At 43.0% G+C, this 22492-nt stretch overlaps 9 protein-coding genes across 9 annotated transcripts; 3 read left to right on the top strand and 6 right to left on the bottom strand.

Moving 5' to 3' along the window:
* Positions 1-375: 375 nt before the first annotated feature.
* FPRO_13706 (uncharacterized protein) lies at positions 376-1039 on the top strand (the record flags this gene model as incomplete). Its single annotated transcript, XM_031218651.1, has 2 exons — positions 376-781; positions 843-1039. 2 exons carry the CDS (start codon positions 376-378, stop codon positions 1037-1039), a joined length of 603 nt encoding a protein of 200 aa, XP_031084488.1.
* A 127-nt stretch (positions 1040-1166) lies between these two features.
* Positions 1167-3088, bottom strand: FPRO_13705 (monooxygenase family protein; the record flags this gene model as incomplete). The annotated part of the gene is made up of 6 exons (XM_031218650.1): positions 1167-1383; positions 1443-1650; positions 1709-1983; positions 2042-2518; positions 2579-2785; positions 2844-3088. The coding sequence occupies 6 exons, from the start codon at positions 3086-3088 to the stop codon at positions 1167-1169; spliced, it is 1629 nt and encodes a 542-aa protein (XP_031084487.1).
* A 746-nt stretch (positions 3089-3834) lies between these two features.
* On the bottom strand, positions 3835-5430 carry FPRO_13704 (uncharacterized protein; the record flags this gene model as incomplete). The annotated part of the gene is made up of 1 exon (XM_031218649.1): positions 3835-5430. The coding sequence occupies one exon, from the start codon at positions 5428-5430 to the stop codon at positions 3835-3837; it is 1596 nt and encodes a 531-aa protein (XP_031084486.1).
* Positions 5431-6206: 776 nt separating this feature from the next.
* On the bottom strand, positions 6207-7270 carry FPRO_13703 (uncharacterized protein; the record flags this gene model as incomplete). The annotated part of the gene is made up of 2 exons (XM_031218647.1): positions 6207-6892; positions 6970-7270. The coding sequence occupies 2 exons, from the start codon at positions 7268-7270 to the stop codon at positions 6207-6209; spliced, it is 987 nt and encodes a 328-aa protein (XP_031084485.1).
* Positions 7271-7755: 485 nt separating this feature from the next.
* Positions 7756-9350, top strand: FPRO_13702 (uncharacterized protein; the record flags this gene model as incomplete). The annotated part of the gene is made up of 5 exons (XM_031218646.1): positions 7756-7870; positions 7936-8113; positions 8178-8666; positions 8720-8801; positions 8922-9350. 5 exons carry the CDS (start codon positions 7756-7758, stop codon positions 9348-9350), a joined length of 1293 nt encoding a protein of 430 aa, XP_031084484.1.
* Positions 9351-9465: 115 nt separating this feature from the next.
* Positions 9466-10917, bottom strand: FPRO_13701 (uncharacterized protein; the record flags this gene model as incomplete). The annotated part of the gene is made up of 2 exons (XM_031218645.1): positions 9466-10152; positions 10219-10917. 2 exons carry the CDS (start codon positions 10915-10917, stop codon positions 9466-9468), a joined length of 1386 nt encoding a protein of 461 aa, XP_031084483.1.
* Positions 10918-11420: 503 nt separating this feature from the next.
* On the bottom strand, positions 11421-12036 carry FPRO_13700 (uncharacterized protein; the record flags this gene model as incomplete). Its single annotated transcript, XM_031218644.1, has 3 exons — positions 11421-11828; positions 11882-11909; positions 11969-12036. 3 exons carry the CDS (start codon positions 12034-12036, stop codon positions 11421-11423), a joined length of 504 nt encoding a protein of 167 aa, XP_031084482.1.
* Positions 12037-18268: 6232 nt separating this feature from the next.
* On the bottom strand, positions 18269-20665 carry FPRO_13699 (uncharacterized protein; the record flags this gene model as incomplete). The annotated part of the gene is made up of 10 exons (XM_031218643.1): positions 18269-18405; positions 18472-18700; positions 18758-19008; positions 19061-19099; positions 19166-19234; positions 19291-19387; positions 19443-19613; positions 19669-19772; positions 19820-19840; positions 19909-20665. 10 exons carry the CDS (start codon positions 20663-20665, stop codon positions 18269-18271), a joined length of 1875 nt encoding a protein of 624 aa, XP_031084481.1.
* A 557-nt stretch (positions 20666-21222) lies between these two features.
* FPRO_13698 (uncharacterized protein) lies at positions 21223-22481 on the top strand (the record flags this gene model as incomplete). The annotated part of the gene is made up of 4 exons (XM_031218642.1): positions 21223-21367; positions 21543-21807; positions 21870-21954; positions 22038-22481. The coding sequence occupies 4 exons, from the start codon at positions 21223-21225 to the stop codon at positions 22479-22481; spliced, it is 939 nt and encodes a 312-aa protein (XP_031084480.1).
* Between the last annotated feature and the right edge of the window lie 11 nt (positions 22482-22492).

The raw sequence follows: 22492 nt of genomic DNA, 5'->3' as shown, positions 1-22492 counted from the left end.
TTCTATTATGTACTATTTCCTCCTTGACAACCTTTGCGTTTGAGACACCAAACCAGTATGCGACGCCCCCTCGAGTCGAAATCAGAATTGAGTGGCGGAAGTTATCAAAATCATCACAAGCAGAATATATCAGTGCTGTGAAATGCCTCGATAAGATGCCATCACAGCTTGGTTTAAAAACATCTCGCTACAACGACTTCCCTTATGTTCACAGAACACTCAACGTCCAAATTGAGTTCAACCTCCACTTGCTCCATGTTGAAACTGAGCCTGACCTCACTCAGTCTACTTTGTAGCCCAATTCTGCCCTAGAATCGATACTTTGTCCATCTATACGAGACCTCTTTACGAGATGAGTGCGGCTATCGCGGCTTTATGCCCTACTGGGACTGGACAATTGACTCGAAGGATATGTCCAGAAGTCCAATATTCTCAAAAGATAAGATCCGCGGTTTTGGCGGCAACGGCCTCGGTGGAGGTTTTGTGAACCTAGGGAGACCGAACCCCTCGACGATGTGTGTCCTAGATGGAGCGTTCAACAACTTTACTGTGCAATACCACGATCAAACATCGAGGTCACACTGCCTGAATCGTGGTTTCAACGATGAATTGACACCAGCTGGAAAGTTCCAGGGAGATTCTTACTCACCACATGCGGTTTCAAAGATAATGAGAGATTCTAAGAATTTTACTACAATTACTAGGGATCTCGAGAATGGATCGCACGGCGCTATTCATCAAGCTATAGGCGGAGACATTGTGTCATCAACATTACCAAATAGTATGTTTGAAGCAACGGAGGCTCACTTACCCTTTTCCATAACTAATTTGCCATTTTATAGATCCTGTCTTCTTTCTTCATCATGCACAAATTGATCGGTTGTGGTGGGATTGGCAGCAGGAAAACCCAAAGAAGCACAACTCTGGATTCTCTGGCATACGCATCCTTGCCTCTGGCGTAACCCATAAGAAACCAGCAAGCTTGAAGGATAAGATGCCATGGCATGTTAGTAGTAGGCCCAGAACGACAAGTGTCTGAACTGATGAAAACAAGGTCAGTATTGTTAAATTACAGTTACATCTAACAGACATAAAAGCTAGAGCTGATAATGTATAAGCGAGTAATCACTATTACTTCTACCTAGGATCAGTAGCTGAAGTACATATCAATACAGCCCATGATCCTTTAGATAAGTTCGTGCCATGCTGTCGCCACTTAGCTCTCTATGCGTCCGGCCATTTCCGAGGTAGGCGAAGCGATTCTTCTCAAGGTACTGAATCTCAAAGTCTTCCCATCTTGGAGATTCCAGTGTTTCCTTATAGTGCCATATAGACCCGCACCAAGGACCCGTAACTGCACCGTTATCACTGCCGTTCTTGTACCTGATTATACAGGTATCAGTATAGATGTCTGACGGCCTTCATGGGTATCGCTCACTTACCAACTTACGCAAGACCCAGTCCATACCATGCCCTGCATTATTTTATCTCTCTGCTCAAGGAAGTCATCTGCGGCTTCCCGTTTCACCTCCAAACTGCCAATATTCTCAGTCTGCATCTTTCTTACACACGAGAATGCATAGTCAACTGCCAGCTCGAGTCCCATGATGAGAGAAACATTGCTAATGGGCGCGTTGGGACCACCCACGACTGAGTGATTTGCCCCTGTTAGTAGCCATATGTAGTCAAAGTAATTATTTCAACTTACTGAAATAGTTCGGAAACCTTGGTGCTGCCACTGAGAGATAATGGATCGGGCCTTGATTCCAAAAGTCCCTCAAGTCCTGAGCTCCACGTCCTAGGACGGGGAACGCAGGTCGATGCGAAACGTCAAAGCCAGTCGCACAGATAATGACATCCACATCGTGCTGAACGCTATTGTTGTCAAGAATTCCCGTCTCATTGACGAGCTTGATCCCGTCAAAAACTGCAGTTACATTTGGCTCAATCAGAGCCTCTAGATAGCCATGCCCTGGGCTCACGCTACCGCATCAAGTCAGTGTTCGCTCAGGGAGAGTCGCTGAATCAGGATTAATCATACCGTCTACATCCAACTTCAAAGTCGGGAATAAGCTTGTTGCATATCTCTTCGTGGCCCTTGAGTCGCTTTCGCATAGCCGCTCTATTTGCCTCGAAGGCTTGCCTTTGCATATCGGTATCCTTGAAGTAAAGGTCAAAAGCTTTGGTTGAAGCATCGAGAAGCTTTCTGCGGTACTCTAGAAATGCTTCTGTGTCGGACTTAAAGCTGTTGATTTCAGTTTCCGTGAATCTTGTGTCTCTTCCGGCACGAGCAAAAGCCTGACCATATTCTGCCGTAACCCAAGTTGGCGAGCGGATGAAGTTGATGAGCTTAGAGACGACGGGCTGGATAGTTGGAACGATTTGAAGAGCAGATGATCCAGCTCCTATAACTGCGACTCTCTTTCCCGAGAGGTCTACACTCGCATCCCATCTTGCTGGGTGCAGGCGTAGACCCTTGAAGTCGTCTAGGCCAGGGATATCCGGCCATTGCCATTTACTATGACGTCAAGATCAACTCCGCTACTCTCAGTTATTGGTCATGGATTCATGTACTTACTTCAGAGGCCCTGTCGCGCTGATGAGAACATCACAAACATCGTTGATCTCTGTGCCATCCGGCCCTTGGACTTTGACGGTCCATTTAAGAGCTTGCTCGTCCCAGGTGGCCCCGATAACTCTGTGTCTCAACTTGATAAAGTTCATGCAACCCCATTTTCCGGCACACTTCTTCAGGTAGTCAAATATCTCCGGTGCTTCGACATAGCTAAGGTTTCAAAGTCAGTTTGTGTGATATACTTTATTAGTTGCATGGTGTAACTCACAACCTGGACCACTCGGGGTTCCCCTCCCACGAGAAGGTGTAGGAATGGGCTGGAATATCGCAGGCACACCCAGGATAACGGTTCTCTAGCCAAGTCCCACCTACATCATGGTTCTTTTCGTAAATGACCAGCTCTATATTGACGAGTTGTCTCTGGGCTTTGTATGCTGCTGCAATACCGGATATCCCAGCACCAATGCATATAACTCGCATATGATGAGGCTCATGCATTCCATTTTTGGCCATCTTTAGACCGTTTCAGGCAACCAGGGACGATGAGGATGAGGATGGCAAATTGTGCTCCCGAGGAAGGTAAGGAGCAATGGTTAAGTCAATGACGGTGAAAGACGGTGACTTGATTATAAAAACTGAAGTTCTTAAATTATATAATCCACCGTAAATCGAAGTGTCAGTGCCGAGTACGTCTCATATTTCACAACCCCCGCTTGTATGACGCTTTACTTTCCCGAGGTGGCTGATACGGCTTGTCGGCAAATTCGGTATAGGAATTACCAGACAGGTCAATCATCGGAACTAAGAGATCACCGCGGTTAAGCCTGTGATTCCCCAGATTGGCTACCGGTTTGGACTCATGACCGAAGTCCCAGATCCGTAAAAACCTGCAGGGGGCAAAGCTTCTGCAGAATGTCATTCCACCTTGCCATATCTTCGGTGCCGGTAAAATACCCTTGATGTTTTTAGATGCATTTACACTACAATGCTTCATTAAAACTAATACAGGCCAGAGATCTAATTACCTCACGTAGATATAGAATCGAGAGAAGCCTTCTAGGATATTGTTAAGAAAGTGGTTCCCCGATTATACTTCAGATATGGGTTCAAACAACGAGACCATATTGACGTACTCAAACGGATCAGGAAGCGACAGTATTTATTGGCACAATAGGCACAGCTATGTAAGATCCATTTACAAACTCAGTGACAATAACAAATTCTCTGGTCGAACACAAGGAGTGCTCCGTGAAGCATTCTTAGTGACTTCCATTCACAATGTCCACCTTCAAGTTACACGCTTTACCAGAAAGCTTTATCTCCCCTGGCTCCGACACAAGAGGCTTGTCGTTCAGCTCCCGAGAGTCAACCCAGTTGCCATGGATCTGCGGTCGTACGCGCAAGGGGAGTTCAGCGACAGCGATAGGCGTCTTGAAGTCACGAGTGTCGACGATCACCAGATTGCTGACGTTTAGATCTCTACGCTCAACGACAAACATGACCCAACCATCTCCTTCAGGAGCATCGTCGCTTCGCGGCACGAAGGCAGGCTCCTGGCAGTAGCAATTCTCTCCTGGCCAGTAGAACTGCTGTTCTCCAGTGCGTGTGTTGATCATGGCCACAGCATTGAGACCACTAAAGAGCAGTTTCTTCGTATCGCTGTGACCAGGGTAGAAGATACAGCAGAAGACAACTTCGTACTTCTTTGACATGTAACGCTCATCGATACGTGGGAACTCATTGGGGATATCGAGCAAGACTCTGGGTTCATCGACTTTGGATCCAGTAGGTTGATTCAGATCAATCTCGAAACGCACAAAGTCCACAACTGTCTGTCCTGCTTCTCTTCCATCCTTGGCAGGGAAGAAAGGGAAGAAGTTGTCGTGAGAGCGGGAGCACTCGAAGTAAAGTTTGTCGTTCTCCTCCCATCCAGATGCTGTGTGCCCAATCATGCAGTTCTTGGTGTTATAGACGCGGTATTCGCCCAACTTCCAGTTTGCATTCACCTTCTCTGGGCGGCGGGGAATGACAATGAAGGAGGCCGGAAGGTCGTAATTGTATGCAAAGTGATGTCCACCAGCCTTCATACGATCAACATCAGCCTCAAAAGGCCACAGGATTAGAACAATCCAGTTCTCGGTCAAGACCATGTCATGAATAAATGTGACATATGGAGACTTAACCCATGTCTCATTCTTTACATGCCCATTCTTATCAATAGAATATGTAACAATGTCGTCGCTCCCAGGGCCTTTAGCTTCGTATCCAAAGACAACAAGCTCATCCGTAAAAGGGTCAATCTTGGGATGAGCCGTGAAAGCCTCGGCGTTGACCTGCTTGCCGAAAGGGTCGTACTGGTTGGTGTCCAACGAGTCTGGGTCTAAAGAGTACGGATTGGCTGATTCCCTCAAGGCGAGGAGGCTTCCAGCCCAGTAGATGATGTTCGTATTCGCTGTTGAATCAACAACGCCTCGAACACAGGGATGGTCCGACCAAGGGTTTTTATACAACCCAAATAGACTCGTCCTTGCCTTGCGTTCGGTAAGGTATCTCTCTGTTTGGATGTATCTCATCTTGAAGTCGACTGAGCCTTTGTGGATACGAAATGCTGACACAACGCCATGTCCTTCAATTGAGACGTTATGCGGCGCCGGGGGGGTGAAGGGATCCTGGGCAACTCGGTAAAAGGTGCCGTCGATGGCGTCAGGGATGGTGCCACGAACAATGACATCCCCAATCTCTCCCTCAAGACGAACTGGGGGGTTTGCGCCACTAAGATCGGTGGTTGTTGTGTTCCATTTAGACTTCAGGTTCTCTGTACCTGGCAAAGGTTTCGATTTGAACCCAGACTCCATTTTGAACTTGACGGGTAAATTCAGAGTATGATGAGAAGAGGGGGATACAATTGAAGCACAACGGAAAGGCTTGTGGGTTGAGGATGTAACTGCTTTTTGCATTCCGTGGATGAGGCCCAGAAGCTATTTCTTTAATCTCATCCTATACCCCTTGCTCAATTTCCTTCCCGGGGAATAAACATTACCTTGGTACCCCACAATATGAGTTCCGGGGTTTCCCCACAAAACATCGGAATTGCTAGCCCCGGGTAGGATAAACAGACTAGTTAGCCTTTACTCTTCCGCTTCCGAGCAATGAGAACACTACAGTATATGATTATGCCGAGCAGTAGACAACTTCCGTCGGCCAATTAGGCCCTGGAACTTCTAGTTCTCCTTTGTGGCCATTGGTAGATCTTCCAATAACCGGAACCCCGCGTTGGTATCTTCTATTAGAGAGGACAATTTTGTTCATAGATATCGGGAATGCGGGGCTAAAGTCTTTTTGGCCACCATCTGGCAATTATAGAACTTGAACAAAACATGATTGAAAGTCAAAGGCAGATAGACAATAAGATAAAGTTACGATATCTGTTACAAATATATTAATTTAAGGTATTTAAATATTTCCTGAATTTTTATCTAAGTAAATCGCTTTTAGGGTAGTATAATTTATAATCTTAAAGTAATAAAGATTATCTAAATAAAATAGGATTTTGTTAGTAGGCAAACTTTAGTTATATTCAGTAGATAATCAACTCTATTAACTTATGTTATATGCCTAGCACATATCTATCTTACAAGACCGACAGTGCGAAGGATATAACCTCTGAGACTCCCTCCTTTTGTATTTCACCCGTCGGGATTAGTGAGAAAGCATGAAATCCCTTGGGGACCAACTTGACTTCGGCCTTATTACCGGCGAGGCTCCATCGCGCGCCAATGAAGACGCTGTCATCAACAACAGCATCTTCGGTACCACACAAGAAGAGCGCGGGTGGCAGGTTCTTGAGATCCGCGTAAAGCGGAGAGACAGAAGCATCTTTGCGATTAACCACCTGTTCCGGAGGGAACGCAGCGTCCATGAGCCTAAACATACTCTCACGTCCGACAATTATGTTCCGCTTATGGCGGAGTAGGGACGGTGTATACGAAATATCATATATTCCGTAACTGCACAACAAACCAGCCAAGGTGGCTTTGGTATCTACACCGTGATCGTCACGGAGTGAGATAGCGGTCCATACAGCGAGATAAGCACCACTTGACTCGCCTGCAAATAGACGAAGAGGACCTCCCAACTTGTCCTCACCGTCCGCAGAGATGGCGTATAGGGCTGCGTCAGTGGCATCGTGCTGGCTAGCTGGGAAAGGATGCTCTGGCGCGAGCCTATACTCGACCGAAACGGCTGTAAGACCTAGTGCGTTGGCCAGTGCTTGCAAGTAGTTGTCTTGGCCACGAGCAGTTCCATACACAAGGCCACCTATATTCCAAATTGTTAGAAACAATTACACTATGGGCAGAGTGGCCTGGCAAGGCTAGGTATTGGTTTTAACGGACCTGCGTGAAAGTGTAGAAGTGAGCCTCTACTAGACCCTGTTGTTGGCTTGACGATACGCAGCTCCATGTCCGTGCCGTCGCGCCTCTTAATTGTCATGTTTTCAGCCTCTGAAATCTCAGGTGGTTTGTTGAAGCCATTTGTGCCATTTTGTCGCATCTCTCGATACTCTTGAGCGGACACATCTCGGAAAACTTCAATGGCTTTGGAAGTGTTGGCCTCTAGCGTGTCGCATAACGCCGCACGCTTCTCGAGAACCTGAGACTCAGTGTCCTTGACAGCGATTGTAATTGAAGATACCATATTGGTTTTGCGAATGAGCGAAGTGAGTGACGATAAAACGATATAGATAAGGGTTTATCTATATGGAGATTCTCCTTTATGGAGTGGCTTAGAGGTGATGAAGTGTGAAAGCAAACTGTTCACGACAGACAAGTTGTATTTAGAATGAAATTGGATAACGCTGAAAAATATAATGCAAATAATATTATTCCTTCTGGCTCGGACAAGCATTTGATTCCACCGGCAAAGAAAGTCTTCTTTTACAATTCCGATGCACTAGCCGCAATAACCGCTGCAGTTCCGATAGCATTTCCATGATCAGCATTCCCGCACACGACAACCGGAGCCGGAATTTTAAGCTATTCCGATGAATGGAGTTCGGATGTGTTGCTTACGTTTAATAAAACGCAGTATCTAGTATTCTTGAATTGTGAACAATAAACCTCGAAGCAAAAGCTGAGTCCTAACACTTAAGACTATTCTGCCTACGTCTTCGATCCCTTACAATGAAAGTTGTTATTGTCGGCGCTGGTCTTGGGGGCATTGCTTGTGGTATCGCATGCCGACGTCAAGGGTTAGATGTGACCATTTTCGAACGAGCCCCCGAACTCTCAGAGGCATGTGATCCAAGCGACTCAACCCTTTCCTTTAAACATAAAACTGACAGAAGAAATAGATTGGGGCAGGCATTCAAGTTCCGCCTAATGCATGTCGCGTGCTGGATTATATCGGTGTCTTTGAAAAGATCAAATGCAAAGCAACTGAGATTCTTACCCGCCACCTCCGTCGCTGGGATAATGGCGATATCTTGGCTACACGCAAATACGGCACTGTCTCGTATGCCAAGTATGGATATCCAGCCATGTGAGTCTCTTTCCTATTTGAATGTGTTTGGTATGATTTGCTGAACGTTTGTCTTCCTTGCTAGGGTCATCCATAGAGCAGACCTCCAACATGGTCTCATAGAAACCGCTGCAGAGCTTGGTGTTGATATTCGTACAGGCTGTGATGTTTTGAAAGCCGACTTTGAGGCTACCGAGGTCATTCTAACCAATGGGCAACGTTTCAGAGCAGATGTCGTTGTGGGTGCGGATGGTATTTGGTCTACTCTGCGTAGCCAAGTGGTAGGGCAAGCAATTGAGCCTACAGAGACTGGAGATCTAGCATATCGAGGCACATTCACGCGCCAGCAGCTTGAAGAACTTGACGACGCTGAGGTCATGCGATTTTGTGATGAGAATAAGCAAACGCTCACGCTGTGGCTAGGCCCTTTGAAACATGCTGTTTTCTATGCCATCCGGGGCGGCGAGCTTTGGAACCTGGTGTTGCTGACGCCGGATAAAATGCGAAAAGGCCAAAGAACTGAGAAGGGCGACTTGGCTGAGATGTGTAGAGAGTTTGAGGGTTGGGATCCGATGTAAGTTTTTACCCTCGAACTTCTGTCAAAGGCTACTCATTCATGTCTTACAGATTAACCAAAATTACCACTTGCTTCTCCTCCACTTTAAAATGGAAGCTCTGTCACCACAGTGAACTTGAAAGATGGGTTAAGGTGAGTTCTTTCTGTTCCGCCATTCTTTTCTTCTTCTCACCTAGGTGAAATGGTGCACTACTTTTCGTTCATTCGGTCGTCCCCATGCTATTGTATAAGCTATACTAATCTCGTTTAAAGGATAAATTTGTCCTCTTGGGAGATTCTGCTCACCCAACACTTCCATACCAATCTCAAGGTGCCGCAATGGCATTTGGCGACGCCGCTGTTCTGGGTGCCCTACTGGGAAGGTTCAACAAAACAAGCAAAGAAAAGCTGGAGGCCTGTGAAATGACACTACCAAAGGTTCTAGGTATCTTCGAGTCACTTCAAAAGCCATACTCGACGCTGAATGTTAAAGGAGCGGTTACTAATAGAGTCATGTACCACCTGCCGGATGGGGAGGAACAGAGACAACGGGACAGGGAGTTTTCTGGGATGACGAGTGAGTCACAGAGCGAATGGACATGGATTGACGGACAATATCAGAGACATATCATTGGCTCTGACTTGGTGAGGCTAGCTATGGATAAGTTTGAGTCGGAGGTCAACGGTGATAGTCAGGATTAGAACTTCGATACGGGGAGACATGTTGAGGATATTAATTTTGCAGACAGAATTAAATGCATGCAGAAAAGAATTCTTGTAGCTTAATGGTCTCTGTGGATATTCCGTCTCCGTGAGTCTATCCAATATCAGGTAAGTAAAGATACGGGAATGACAGTTCGTCCATATCTGTCGCGGCGTTCGCTGCACCATCTGCAGAGAACGGCAGGCCCAACGCAGCACCGCCAGATGATGTCTCAAATCTGAAATTATCAGGTGATACTATTCCAATTTCATTGAGTATTGCAGAGCAACCTTCAAAGCTTTGAGGTAGGTTGGAACTGGCCAGTGGCAAGCCATGCCAAGACTCGAACATGGACTGCAAGTAGGCTTCAGCTCCAATCTCTTGGTATTGTAAAGGGGTGTTGGAGCCATCGATTGTGGGACCACAATTCATGGAGCTTTGAAAAGCATACATGGCTTGAGGGTTAAGTATTGAGTAGGCTCGTTGGGCGGCTTTGACTGATGGTGATAGTAGTTTGAGAGACTCTATTAACTTCTTCATCGTTTGTAATGCAGGTAAACGCTCAGCCTTACAAACCGGGTTATGAAGGACTGCAGCAACATGGTAGCTGCACTCGGTGAGAGCCGAAGCGATGAAATACGCTAGAGAGGCGATTCTCGGGATCGAATATACAGCGATAAGTTTGGAGAGGGTGTCAATCACTTCAGAAACCAGCATATGGCAGAATCTTGCCTGTTCAAGATTAACAGGCTCGGTCCGTGTTGGGTTCTGGCGGACTAAAAGTCGGAGAAGAGTGTAACGCTATATAAAGGCGAAGTGCGAGTTAGGTAATGGTCTAAGAGCTACTGCGGAACGAGACTGACTTACCACGTGAATCACTAATCTTCTGGATGTGTGCAAGTCTAGCTCAGAGCCTTCAACCAGATTATCCAGGATACTATTAGACCACTGGAATATGGCCGGAACGTTACGGTGGAGGTGGGATATCCGAAGGCTCATCATGTCCACCTCTTCATCACTGTCAGAGGTATGACTCCCAGCCCTAAAGAACTTATCCCAAACTTTGCCCCATAACCTGCTGATGTTGACAAGTATCTGGAGATGCAAGTCGTCCTGGCTGATTTGCTCTGGAAGAACATCCAAGTCTTGACAGACCATCAATTGTTCCTTTGATACAAGGTCATCGACTGCTACTTCTTTGTCACAGATCCCAGACGGTTTTCCAATCTTCTGGCAAAGCCGGCGTTCCATGCAGTATATTGCCCACCATAGTCTTTTCCGTGACAAAGATTCTTGTGGTTTACAAGACCAAACTGACTGATCGTTGAGTTTGCACTGCCAGGCGTATTGTAGTGACGCCGAGATGGCCTGTCCTGCGGCCTGCAAGTCATCGGCTTGCATCAAATAGATAGCCCGCAAGAAATGAAACCTGGCCATGCCAACCCAGTGGGCTGGGATTGACGGGACATCGTGCATAAGAGACATGCTCTGGTGATAGAATGAGGCAGCCTCAGACGTGTCCCGTCCAAGGTCCTCCCGGGATTGCAAACACCGTCCCAGTGACATGATGATATAGAGTTGCGAATACAAAAGGAAGTCTGTTGATTCTATCAGGAGGCTGCCGACGCCAACTCCTGTCATTGGAACAGGTTGAATAACCTTGCTGCTAATTTCGTTATACTCAACTTTTGGGAGGTACATTGAGAGTCTGGTGCTGCAGACGTCAAACAAGCATCGTATATACTGTACTTCTGGCAGTTGCACCGACAGAGGTGAGAGTTGCCGACCAGTTCGAGACAGTAGTGGGCTGTTCCCGCTGGAAGATCCAAGCAGGCGTTGAGTAGCGGCTAGGAGAGATGGCAGAGATATATTATCGGGTTTGCGCTCCGTAACCTCAACCACAAATTGATTCCCAGTGCCGGATACGACATGCCTGGGGACTTCTTCTTTTGAAGAAGGGATCCTAAGCCAGTACAAGGAGTCAGTCAACTGTGTAAGCCACTTTCCTGTCGAGACCCTTTCTTTGACTTTACGCTTGCTTAATTTAGCATACAAGGAACGGTTTTCTCTCACCATGAGTCAACGGGATTCGCGACAGATCGAGAGCTTAACTTGGCTATAGTTTGTAGAGTGGTCTCGAGACGGCGAATCCTTTCTTCTGCTAGCCTTGGTTCTGAGTTGAGAGCCGGGATGGGCATGATCTGTGGTGCATCAAGCGAGTCATGCGATATCGAATTGGCGTCGACAGACTCAATCTCGTTCTCTACAGCAGTGTTCCGGCTCTGGTAATTGGGTTGACTCAGTGTCATAGACCGGGATGATGGGGGGGATGCCGAAGTCGAGGACCGCGATGCAAGGTTCATGAAGTTGCGAACTTCGTCACACTGTCTTCTCCGAATGCGGTGCCTGCCATTTGTGGAGTAGACACAGCGCACACCTCGTCTCCGACAAGGTTCACACTCATTTTCTCCTGAACACTGGGCAATATCATCAGCAGTGATGCTTAACCTTACTCAATCTCTCTTCTGACCTTGTTTTTCCGGCGTTGACACTCAAGGCTGCATGCAAGTATTATTACCTATAAAGGCTAAGGTCGGGTGAATAAGAAGAGTCTCACCATGCCACAGCAGTGTATTTGGACCTGCGGGAAGACTTTGGCCTGCTGGTAGCGGTAAATGAGGTCATGATTCTGGTGTGTTGTTATGAATGGGTGATGATGGGTACCGGCGGTGAAATTAGTTCATAGTGAAGCCGACAGAAAAGGAGAGTTAAAGTCAGTGACTTAGGACCGGCCCACCGAGTGACCCGATGTTAATGCCTAATTTCTGCGGTTATGTAAGGATTCCTCGGCCTCCTCGGCACCTCGGACTCCGAATGCTCTTCATTATTGTGCTTTAGTGGGGTAATTAGTTTATGATGTCACTTACCCTATATAGTAGGTATTTGCAGCTTATATACTGTAAACATCCCCTTCCTTTATTATCTTACCTTCTTGGCATGCAGATGTTAAGAAAGTAGCCCTAATTACACTAATCTTCTTAATAAGTGCACTATAATAACTACAATCCTGTGCTTTGTGTAGCCTATAGTGGCAGTAATGGCATCTGCTACCTCCTGCCTGCCTATTGTCCTAGACCCTTTTGACTTAGGTATTTATACTCCTGCCAATCTTAATTGAGGAGCCTGCATTACCCTTTTATAAAACAGCCCTGCTATTATAAATAGACCTATTGGCGTCCTGCCTGCCTTTAAGAGAACGGCTTAAATGCTATCTTTGCCTCTTAATGCAATCTCTACTGCTATAGCTATAGAAAAGGCCCTGCTTACTAATCCTGCCCTAACTACTAAATAGTAATTAGTCTCCCTTATTAAAATAGCTATTAAGCTTATATGTAACTATATAGAGGAGTATAATGCCAAATTGAAGGTATTTTAAGCCTTTTATGCTAAATTTAAAGAAGCAGTAAAATAGTTTACTATTAGGCCTAAATAAGAATTCGCTTAAAAGTTTACTAACAGCTTTCTAAACTCTTAAAATTAGGCGCTTACTAATGCTAAATCTGCTCTAGTGCCTACTACCTATAGTGCCATTATGGCCTTGCCTCTAGCTGCAAATAATGTCCTTACCTGCCAATCCTAATACTATTAATAATAACGTTAATAATAATAGCCTACTTATCGCCAGGGATAACTAGCTGCAGGCGCCTTACTTTAAGTGGACCTCTATATTTTTATCTAGCTAGATGCTAAAGCTCTGGCTAGGGCCTATAATAACTATATAATCTAGGCCTATATATCCTGGAAACTTGGAGTAGATCTGCATAAGATCTTGCGCATACTTTAAGTTAGGTCTAGATAGGCTGTACTTACTGCTAATATAACTACCTGTAATCTCTTTATATAGAGATAGACTAAATAGGCACTTAACTTAAGGGCTGCTGCTATAGAGACTAGGCAGAAGTAGTTTACCTATTTAGTCTTAGATTACTTTTATAAGCTGACTGACCTTTATGGCAATAAAGCAGATAGTGATATAGCTATAGAGGAGGAAATAGAAATCTAGATAGGGCAGAAACCTATTAATATATAGCCTGCGCGGCATTAACCTGATAATCCCTTAATAAAGACCTTACTTATATCCTTTTTAGAGCCAATTAAGAAATACTGGCGCCTCTTTAGCAGCTAACTAGTAAGGCAGATTAAAAAAACCAACCGGCTAAGGCAGTATAATATATACTTAAACTACTATCTATTATATACCTGCTATTAACTCCCTCTATATAAATACTACAGTAAGGCCGCCGGCTATAACTTTAGGGACTGTACCGCCCCTAAGCAATATGCTAACTGCCTTGGCCTATATAGCGCTAACTTTACTGATTGCCTAGCATGCCTAAAGAAGGTATATAGCGTTTTCTGCTAACTAATTAAAGAATAGAGAGACTATATTCAAGTTATAGGCGCTAAAATATTTCGCTAGCGTAATATAAAAGCATAATGGTATATACCTAACCTACAGCAAAATGGCCTATAGCAAGATAGCGCTAGGTCCCTAAAAAGATCAAGCCCTTAGGCTTCCAGTCTAGCTGCATTAAGAGCGCCATCTTATATCATAATAGCCACTACCCCTAAAGCAGAGAAGGAACCTAAATACCTAAGACCTAGGTCCCTAAGGAAGTGCCATATTATCTTAATTATATATCCCTATAATTATAGGTATAAGTAGGTACCTATAAAGATAGAGATATAAGAAAAAGACCCTTAAGGTCTTTTAAGCCAATATCAGTAAGATTCCTCCAGTCTATAACTATACCCTTATATTAGCAGACTCTAAATAATACAATATTATGCTCCTCTAAGAACCATAGACAACAACAGCAAACTCCTGCTACCTTATAAAGATCTATCCTATATATAATACCTACTCTTTAGTTAAAGCCTAAAACAGTAACTCTACTTAACCTAAAGTCATAATATATATCCACTAAGACTCTACACTCTTAGCAGATTAAAATTAACTATACTAAAGCCGCAATATCCTATAGCTTACAGTTAATAATATAATAGTAATTAACTTTTATTGCTAGAATGATAAATAAGATATACTAGATACTTTACTATAATAGCTAATCCCTAATTACTGCCTTATAATAGGTAACTTTAACGCTAGATATTATATATAGTAGACAGGCCTAACTACAAACTGCAGCCATAAGATTGCCTTTTAGGTATTAGAAAATGGCCTTAGCCTGCTAAATACCTTAAATATCCCTATAAACCTGCATAAGAATACTATTAACCTTACCTTTTTAAATATACCTCTTACTAAAGCTAATATTAAGGACTACCTTACTACTAGCTCTAATTATTTTACCTTTAGCCTAATACTCCTAAATATTAAGCTGGCCTTAATATATCTAGGCAAAATCCAAGTAATAATAGATAATAAGCTTAAGTGCTTTATTAAAATTATAGAGCTAGGATTAATGGCAATCTCTATTGCTACCTTAAGCCTACTAGAACTAGATAAGCTTATATCTATATTAGTAAGCCTCTTACAGTTAGCAGTAAAGGTAGTAGGCCGGCCTATAAGAAAGGAGGCATATAATACTCTATAGTAGACTAAAGAGTGTGCTCTTGCTGCTATTAGGTATTAGGTAATTAGAAGGCTATACCCTTTTGGATTTAACTAAAAGGTTTAAATAGCTAAGTGAGATTTCTACTATATAGTCTGCCGCACTAAAAGGCTCTATTAGTAAAACCTAATTAATAGCTTTTTAGATAGCAGCTCTATATTTAAGGCCGTCTAATAGCTAAAATCGCCAGGAGCCTTTTAACTGCCTCTACTCTAAATAGATAATATAGTCTATAAAACCTAGCTCGATAAGGTAAATACACTCTGGCAAGTGATGCTAAAGTATCAGATAGCTAAGGATAATATCTAGAATCCCTAAATTAAGGTCAGCCCTTATAAAATAATCCTATTTCTATAAAAAATCTCTCTAGAAGAAATATAGAATGTAACCCTCTATACCGGAAATATATCGCTAGAGGCAAATAATATTATAGTTAAGCTCCTTATAGCAGTATAGTATATTATTAGAATATATATTTGCTGCCTCTTTAAGGGGTGCCTAACTATAGGCTATTACCTAAAGCCTTTTAAAGTGGCTAAGGTAGTTATAATTGCTAAACCTAAATATAGAGACCTAATAAACCTGTAAGCCTGGTAATCTATCTCTTTACTCTCCTATTTCGGTAAGGGACTAGAATGGTTAGTTATATACTATCTTATGTAGGCATATATTTACTATAAAGTCCTTTACTTACAGCAAGTTAAAGCGCTTTTAAAAAGGTCTGCTATAGACCTTATAGCTGCCTTAGTTTATAATATTAAGGAGGCATTTACTTATAAGAAGGTGGCTATACTAGTTATAATAGATATTTAAGGCGTATTTAATACTATCCTGTATAACAGACTAATTCTATAACTCTAAAAATAGGGCTGGCCTAAATATCTTGCCTAATAGGCTAGATCCTTTATAGATAACTGATCTACTTATATTAGGTATTAAGATATAATTACCCTACTTTTTTCTCTTTAATGCAGTCTCCTTTAGGGATTGCTAGTATTACTAATCCTCTTTCTATTATATATAAAGCCTATCTACTAACTAAATAACCCCTAAGGCCAGTTTGGCTATATAGATAATACAGCTATCCTATATATTGGCAATACAGTTAAGGAAATAGCTATTGCGGCATTATATTCTATTAAAGAAATAGCCTGCTAGGGCGCTATAAATAGGGTATCTTTTAACTCTAAAAAGACTAAAGCTATATATTTCTCTTAAAGTAAGTTTAAGACTGCATTAGTAATATACTATAGTGATATTAAGAAGTACCTTAAGGCAGTAATGCGCTAGTTAGGCATCTAGCTAGATAGTAACCTATTATTCTAAATCTATATAGAGAAGTAGATAGCTAAATTACAGGCAGTTGCCTACTATCTATAAGGACTTACTAATATAATATATAGCCTGCTTTCTAGTGCTATATAAAGCACTATTAGGGCCTGCATTAAACCAGTCCTGCTTTATAGCACTAAAGTATAGTATCTAGAGGTAACCTAACTGCAGTAAGACCAACTATCTAAAGATAGGCCATTAAGTATTTAATATATCTTATAGAAAATAAATAAAGCTATAGTTTAATTTATATAAGCTATACTCCCTATCTAAAAGATAACCCCAATTGCTATCCTCTATTAGGAAAGCGAGATACTACCTATTACTTAGCTCCTTAAAGTATATTAATACTATTTCTCTACTTAGCTTAAATCCCTTAATAAGGCTTACCTCTTTATAAAGTATACACTTCTATCTAGGTAACCTATATACTATTAGCTTATTAAGTAGAAGTACTAAACTCTAATAGAGAGCAGCTTTAGAACCTATCTTTAAAGGACTAATAAGCTCCTTATATCCTGTCTATAACTAGCCTTTATGTAGAAATTCTTCGGTAAGAGATAAGATATATCCCTACAGATAGCCCTAAAAGAGAAATCAGCTAAGGCCTTTCTCTAATAGGTTAAGATAGTAGACCTAACTACCTAAATTATATACTTAAATGGCTTACTGTCTTTAGAGGGAGCAGCCAGCTATAGCTTTACTATTCACTAAAAGGACCTCTCTATTTATAATAGCTTAGGCTGTCTTAGACTTACTAAGGTCTTTAACGCTAAAGCTATAGAAGCACTAAAGGGCCTTAAAGCCACTTTAAACCTCCTAGGATTAGCAGTATAGGATATTATAATCTGTCTAGATAATCTGGCAGCCGCTATATGCCTATAGGGCATACTATCTAATTCTTTATAAGCAGTCTTTATTAAGTTCTAAGCATTAGCTGCATTATATAAAGCGATATAAGTATACTAGATACCTAGCTATATAGATATTTTTAGTAATAAATAAGCTAATAAATTAGTAAAAGTAGTATCTTTACTACTAAAACCGAAAGGCATTTAGCTAATATTAGTATACCTATATAAGGTGGCAAGGCAGAAACTAAAAGAAGCTTTTAAAATATAGTAGATAACCTCTATTCCTAAATAATATAAAAGATTAAATCTTAAGGTAACTATATGCTGCCTACTAGAACTCTTACTTCTTTAAGCTACCCTATACTATCTACTTACAGTAAGGTCCCTCTATAGGGATTTTACTGCATACTATAAACAATTTAACTATAACAATATATAGGTAACTTACTTATATAGATAATATAAAGCACCTAACTATATCTTCTACTATAAGAAAGTACTGCAATAGTTTTAAATAAGGCTTATCTCTTTACTAACTGCAGCAGCTAACCTTATAATAGAAAGGAATTTTAATAAGTATATTAAGTTAACTAAATTAAGCGCCTTCTTTAAAAGGATATATACTTATTACTAGATAAGGCAGATTAAAGATATATTTATGCCTTTTCTTTCCTTCTATCTTTCTTTCCTTTCTGTTTCTTTATTTCTTTATTTCTTTTCTTTATTCTTATAGTCTTAGCTGCCTTATATAGTTATATTGCTGCCCTCTCTTTAGTCTTACTAAAGACTGACCGATATAGTGGCTACTGCTATAATAGCTATATCTAGTTATCTTGCTAACAGATAATAGGTTTAATAGGATATGCTTTTAAGCTGATAATATACTAGATAGTAATCTATTCTTAATTTATAAAAGCTTTATATAGATTTTAGTATTAAAGACTCTAGCTTAGCATATCCTATACCCCAATAGGGGACTTTACAGGCCTTATGACCCCCAGATAAAAAATATACATATATATATATATATATATACTGTAAACATATACATTTAGACTCTATTGCTTCTATTATGTAACTTCTATTCTAAAAACCTTACTTAATATTAAACTTGTGATCTCGGTAAACAGGCAAAGTCTGTCCCAGAACATCAGCTTTAATGGACAGTGCAATGAACCGAGAAAAGTATCTTGCCGTTCCAAGAGAGCCGCCGATATACCATAGCCCGGGTTCTATTATTAAAAAGTTTAGTCAGCATAAGTTATGAAGGGTTTAAGTCACTGTAACTAGGTACTTACGTTCCAATAGTTTATATGCGCCAAGAACCTCGCCTTTACTATCTAACCCGTAACAATCTCTGGCTCTCTTTGCAATGGCTGAGCCAAAGATCTTGTCTACGTGCTGTCGAAGGTTACCGACGAAGCCAGTCGCAAGCATAATTACATCGGCCTTGATTTCGGTCCCATCTGAGAAGGCCAGGCCATGTTCCGTATACCGTTCAGCTGCGGCATCAGATTTAACCTTGATCTATTGTGAAATAAGTCTTGAGGACTTTAGATCAGTCTTCTATGGAGAGTGACTTACCAGGCCTTTTCCGATCTTGGCGGATGTCCCGACATCAATGTAATGTCCACCTAAACGGATATTAATTGCATCTTGAATATCTCCAAAAGGATCAACCCGAAAGCCAGCGCGCTCGAGGGCCTCGTATCTCTCTGGTTGTGACCGGGCCATGGCATGGAATGTCTTGAAAGAAAGCAGACGGGCGATTGATACTGGCGGTGTAAACATGGCTCTGTCACTGACTTCTGTGGGAATTTGGGCATTATATATAACTAAATAGGTGATTAGTTAATTGGACATGAAATTTGGAGGAGTTTGACTTACGATCATAACGCTCCTTAATGAACTCGGCTGGAAGAACGACTGTGCGAACACCCAAAAAGTAAGCCCACAGCAACATGAATATTTCGTGAGTCTATGGAGACTTACAGGTGCGACTCCTCTGAACCATCGTCACTTTCATACCGGCTTCGTACATATCATCGGCAACATCGTGTGCTGTTCGATAAGTTAAAGAAGGAATGATGGCATGGCGGACTTGTTAGTATACTGACCTGTATTCGCGGTGCCAATCACAATGCCAGTCTTTCCGGCCCAGGCTTGTGCATTTGAGTAGTCGGCAGAATGTAATAAAGTTCCCTTAAACGAATCCTACTCAGCCTTGTTAGTCAAGAACTCTTTTAATGCCGAGTGAAGCATAACTGACTTTGTTGGAGATATTCGGAAATACAGGGGTCTGAGACCCTGCACCTGTTGCTATTACGACATGTCGGGTTATAATTTGCATAGAACGCCCTTCCTTCACGATATCAAGAGTATAGGTTCTTGTGTCGTCGTTCCAGGAGCCTGATGTCACGTTTGTTGAGAGCCAGATATCCTATGCCCAAGGAGTTAGCAAAGGGGATACCTTGTCACAAGGTCTTAAGGCTCACGATGCCATATTTCTCTGCCCACTTCTTGTGCCCTCTGGCTAGCTCATCTTTCCCCAGGTACTCGCCATAATCGGATCCAAAGGTCCTATCAAAAGGCAAGTGGGCTAGAATATGAGTCAGTGGAGGTTATGATCATCAGAATGAGACGTACAATATTCGCGAACAGTATGCACTTCAGAGCAGGTATCAGTCAGTTGAATGGCCAGAAGATATTTGACGGGGGTTGAGAAAAGAACTCACAACGTGCTGACTCATATCTCAAGCCCCAGGCATCACCAACCTGAGCGTTTTTTTCAATTATAACATAGGATACTCCGAGAGCTTGCAAACGCCCGCCAGTACTAAGACCACTCTGTCCACCCCCAATGATTACAGCGTCAAAGTGACGAGGGCTTTGGTCTGCAGTAGTGCCATTGGGGAGTCCCTTGAGCGAATCATTTCGATTGGATGTACCAATTGAATAGGATTCGTTTTCAATTGCGCAGTTACCGTTAAATAAGATATCAGCAGTTTCCATTGAATCTACATTCCCGTGGTTGCTAAGCTGCTCAAGAATAGTACGAAGAATCCAGATCTTCCATGAACCATCTGAGGATGGAACGAGCGAGAGCATGCCTGAACATTCAGTGGCAGGAGTGGTTGTATGGAAGGTGAACTTGCAATCGATCCATTCAATACCTCCCTCGGGACTCAGAATCTTTGCAGAGCCAGGCACAAGAGAAACAGAGGAGACACCGTGGGTATTGCTAAGAGCAGACCATTCTTCTGCCGCAGCTTCAAAGTAGAATGTACGTATAGTTCCTGTCAAGGCATATGTGTCACGCCAGATGGCGTCTGTTGTGAAATGGCGTTTATCGATATGGGGGAACGACTTGAGAACATGATCCGCAACTGACTCCAAGTTGGTGTTCGGAGGTACATTGGCCTGGGGAAGATTTCCAGGGAGGAGCTCCAGGAGGCTTTTGAATTTCGGGGGGGTCTCTATGGTTGAAGACATGTTGAAAGGTGGCTAAGGACTCTCAGCTGGAACGGATAAAAGATAATACAGGAAGTTGGGTACTTTGTGTTTGAAGGTTCTGCAAGTCTCAAACGCCTGACGGTTTTCAATGCGATATGGCAAGCCTTTACAAAGAAAATTTACTCTAATTAATCAGTTGCTCATTCCTAGTAATGCCAACGGAAACGCAGGCACGACATGTCCGTGGAGGTTTTACCACCGGAACTCCGATCGGCCTATGGGCACGGCACACATGCTCCGATCCCTGCCACGCACCAACAATCTAACCACTCATAGCAAGTGAAGTCAAGAATGATTTACCGTGCCGAAGTGGGGTTTGCAGTCAAACTACGTCCAGTTCGGACCTAACATATCTCCGACAGGCTTTCCCTCCAAAAGATAGCCTTAGTCATTCGCAGGAAATATAATGTTAGGTCTTATATCATTTTCCAGTAGCCTTGTGGATCACTTCTCAGAATCTGCATGATTTTAATACCTCTTTGGACAGAACTTGCATATACTCGGTATTCTTTTTTTGTATCAACAGAGTTTACGTAATGCCTACACGCTCCGCTCTCCGCCATGCTGGCCCCGGAAATGTTACTATCGACAAATGCCCTGTGCCCATGCCTGGGCCAGGCGAGGTGTTAATCAAAGTTGCGGCTGTGGCATTGAATCCAATAGACTGGAAAATGATGTACCGTCAGGCCCTTGCAGAGCCTACCATTCTTGGATGCGATTTTGCAGGGGTTGTTGAACGTCTTGGGGATCATGTCGAGAGGCTTCAAGTCGGAGATCGAGTGGCGGGAATGATACAAGGAGGCAAGCTGGCATGAACAATCTGGATAAGACTCTGAAACTAATGTGAGCCTGTTAGGGAACACTTTGAGGCCCGATGATGGTGCCTTTGCGGACTATCTAGTTGCGCAAGCCCATATCTTGGTGCGCCTACCTCTGAACATCTCGTCTGAACAGGGTTCAACCTTGCCTACTGCGCTCTTTACTGCTGGATTCTGCCTATACAGCCACCTCTCCTTCCCATATCCAGAAAAGAGTGAGAGGGCACAGGCGGCGCAACCAGTGCTGCTTATATATGGTGGCGGTACCGCCATTGGATCGATGCAGATTCAGTTGGCCAAGTTGTAAGACCTCTCCTCTCACTTCTTCAAGCTAAAAGAGATGTCTAGCTAATTATCACACTTAGGTCTGGCATCTACGTTATATCAACAAGCTCTGAGAATAGCTTTGACTTTGTTAAGCAATGCGGCGCAGATGCTGTCTTCGACTATGTGAGTTCAGGTCACTCAAGGGATAGGTTCATGGAGATGACATCGAGAGAGACCACCACTGACTGACCACTATCATTCCGTAGCGGGACCCTCTTTGTGCACAACGTATCATTGAAGCCTCTGGTGATAGACAGCTTGCTACAGTTGATTGCATCTCTAACCATGCGTCATCAGCTATCTGTGCCGCTGTCATGGAGCCAAAAGGCGGTGTTTACATAGCATGCACCAGGACATGCCCGGATATAGAGAACACAAGAGTCAAGACGCTCCGCATTGTGGCTTTCACGGTTCTGGGTAGACCATTTTCTCTCGATGCTCAAGGTCCAATCTTCCCTATTGTCTTGGAGGATGTTGAATTTGCATCAAATTTTGTTCCGCGTGCTGAGAGGCTGCTTAGAGAGAATAAGATCCAGCCTATCCAGACAAATATGAGGGATGGAGGGCTTGCCGCTATTGCCAAGGGACTGGTTGATTTGAAGGAGGGAAAGGTTAGCAGAGCACGTCTGGTGTATTCCATATGTTCATGATGAAGGTTGTG

Source organism: Fusarium proliferatum, assembly GCF_900067095.1.
Source record: "Fusarium proliferatum ET1 genome assembly, contig: FPRO_scaffold008, whole genome shotgun sequence".
In the NCBI taxonomy this organism is placed as follows: domain Eukaryota; kingdom Fungi; phylum Ascomycota; class Sordariomycetes; order Hypocreales; family Nectriaceae; genus Fusarium; species Fusarium proliferatum.
Note: the sequence above shows the minus strand (reverse complement) of the source record. Positions and strands in the feature narration are given on the sequence as shown.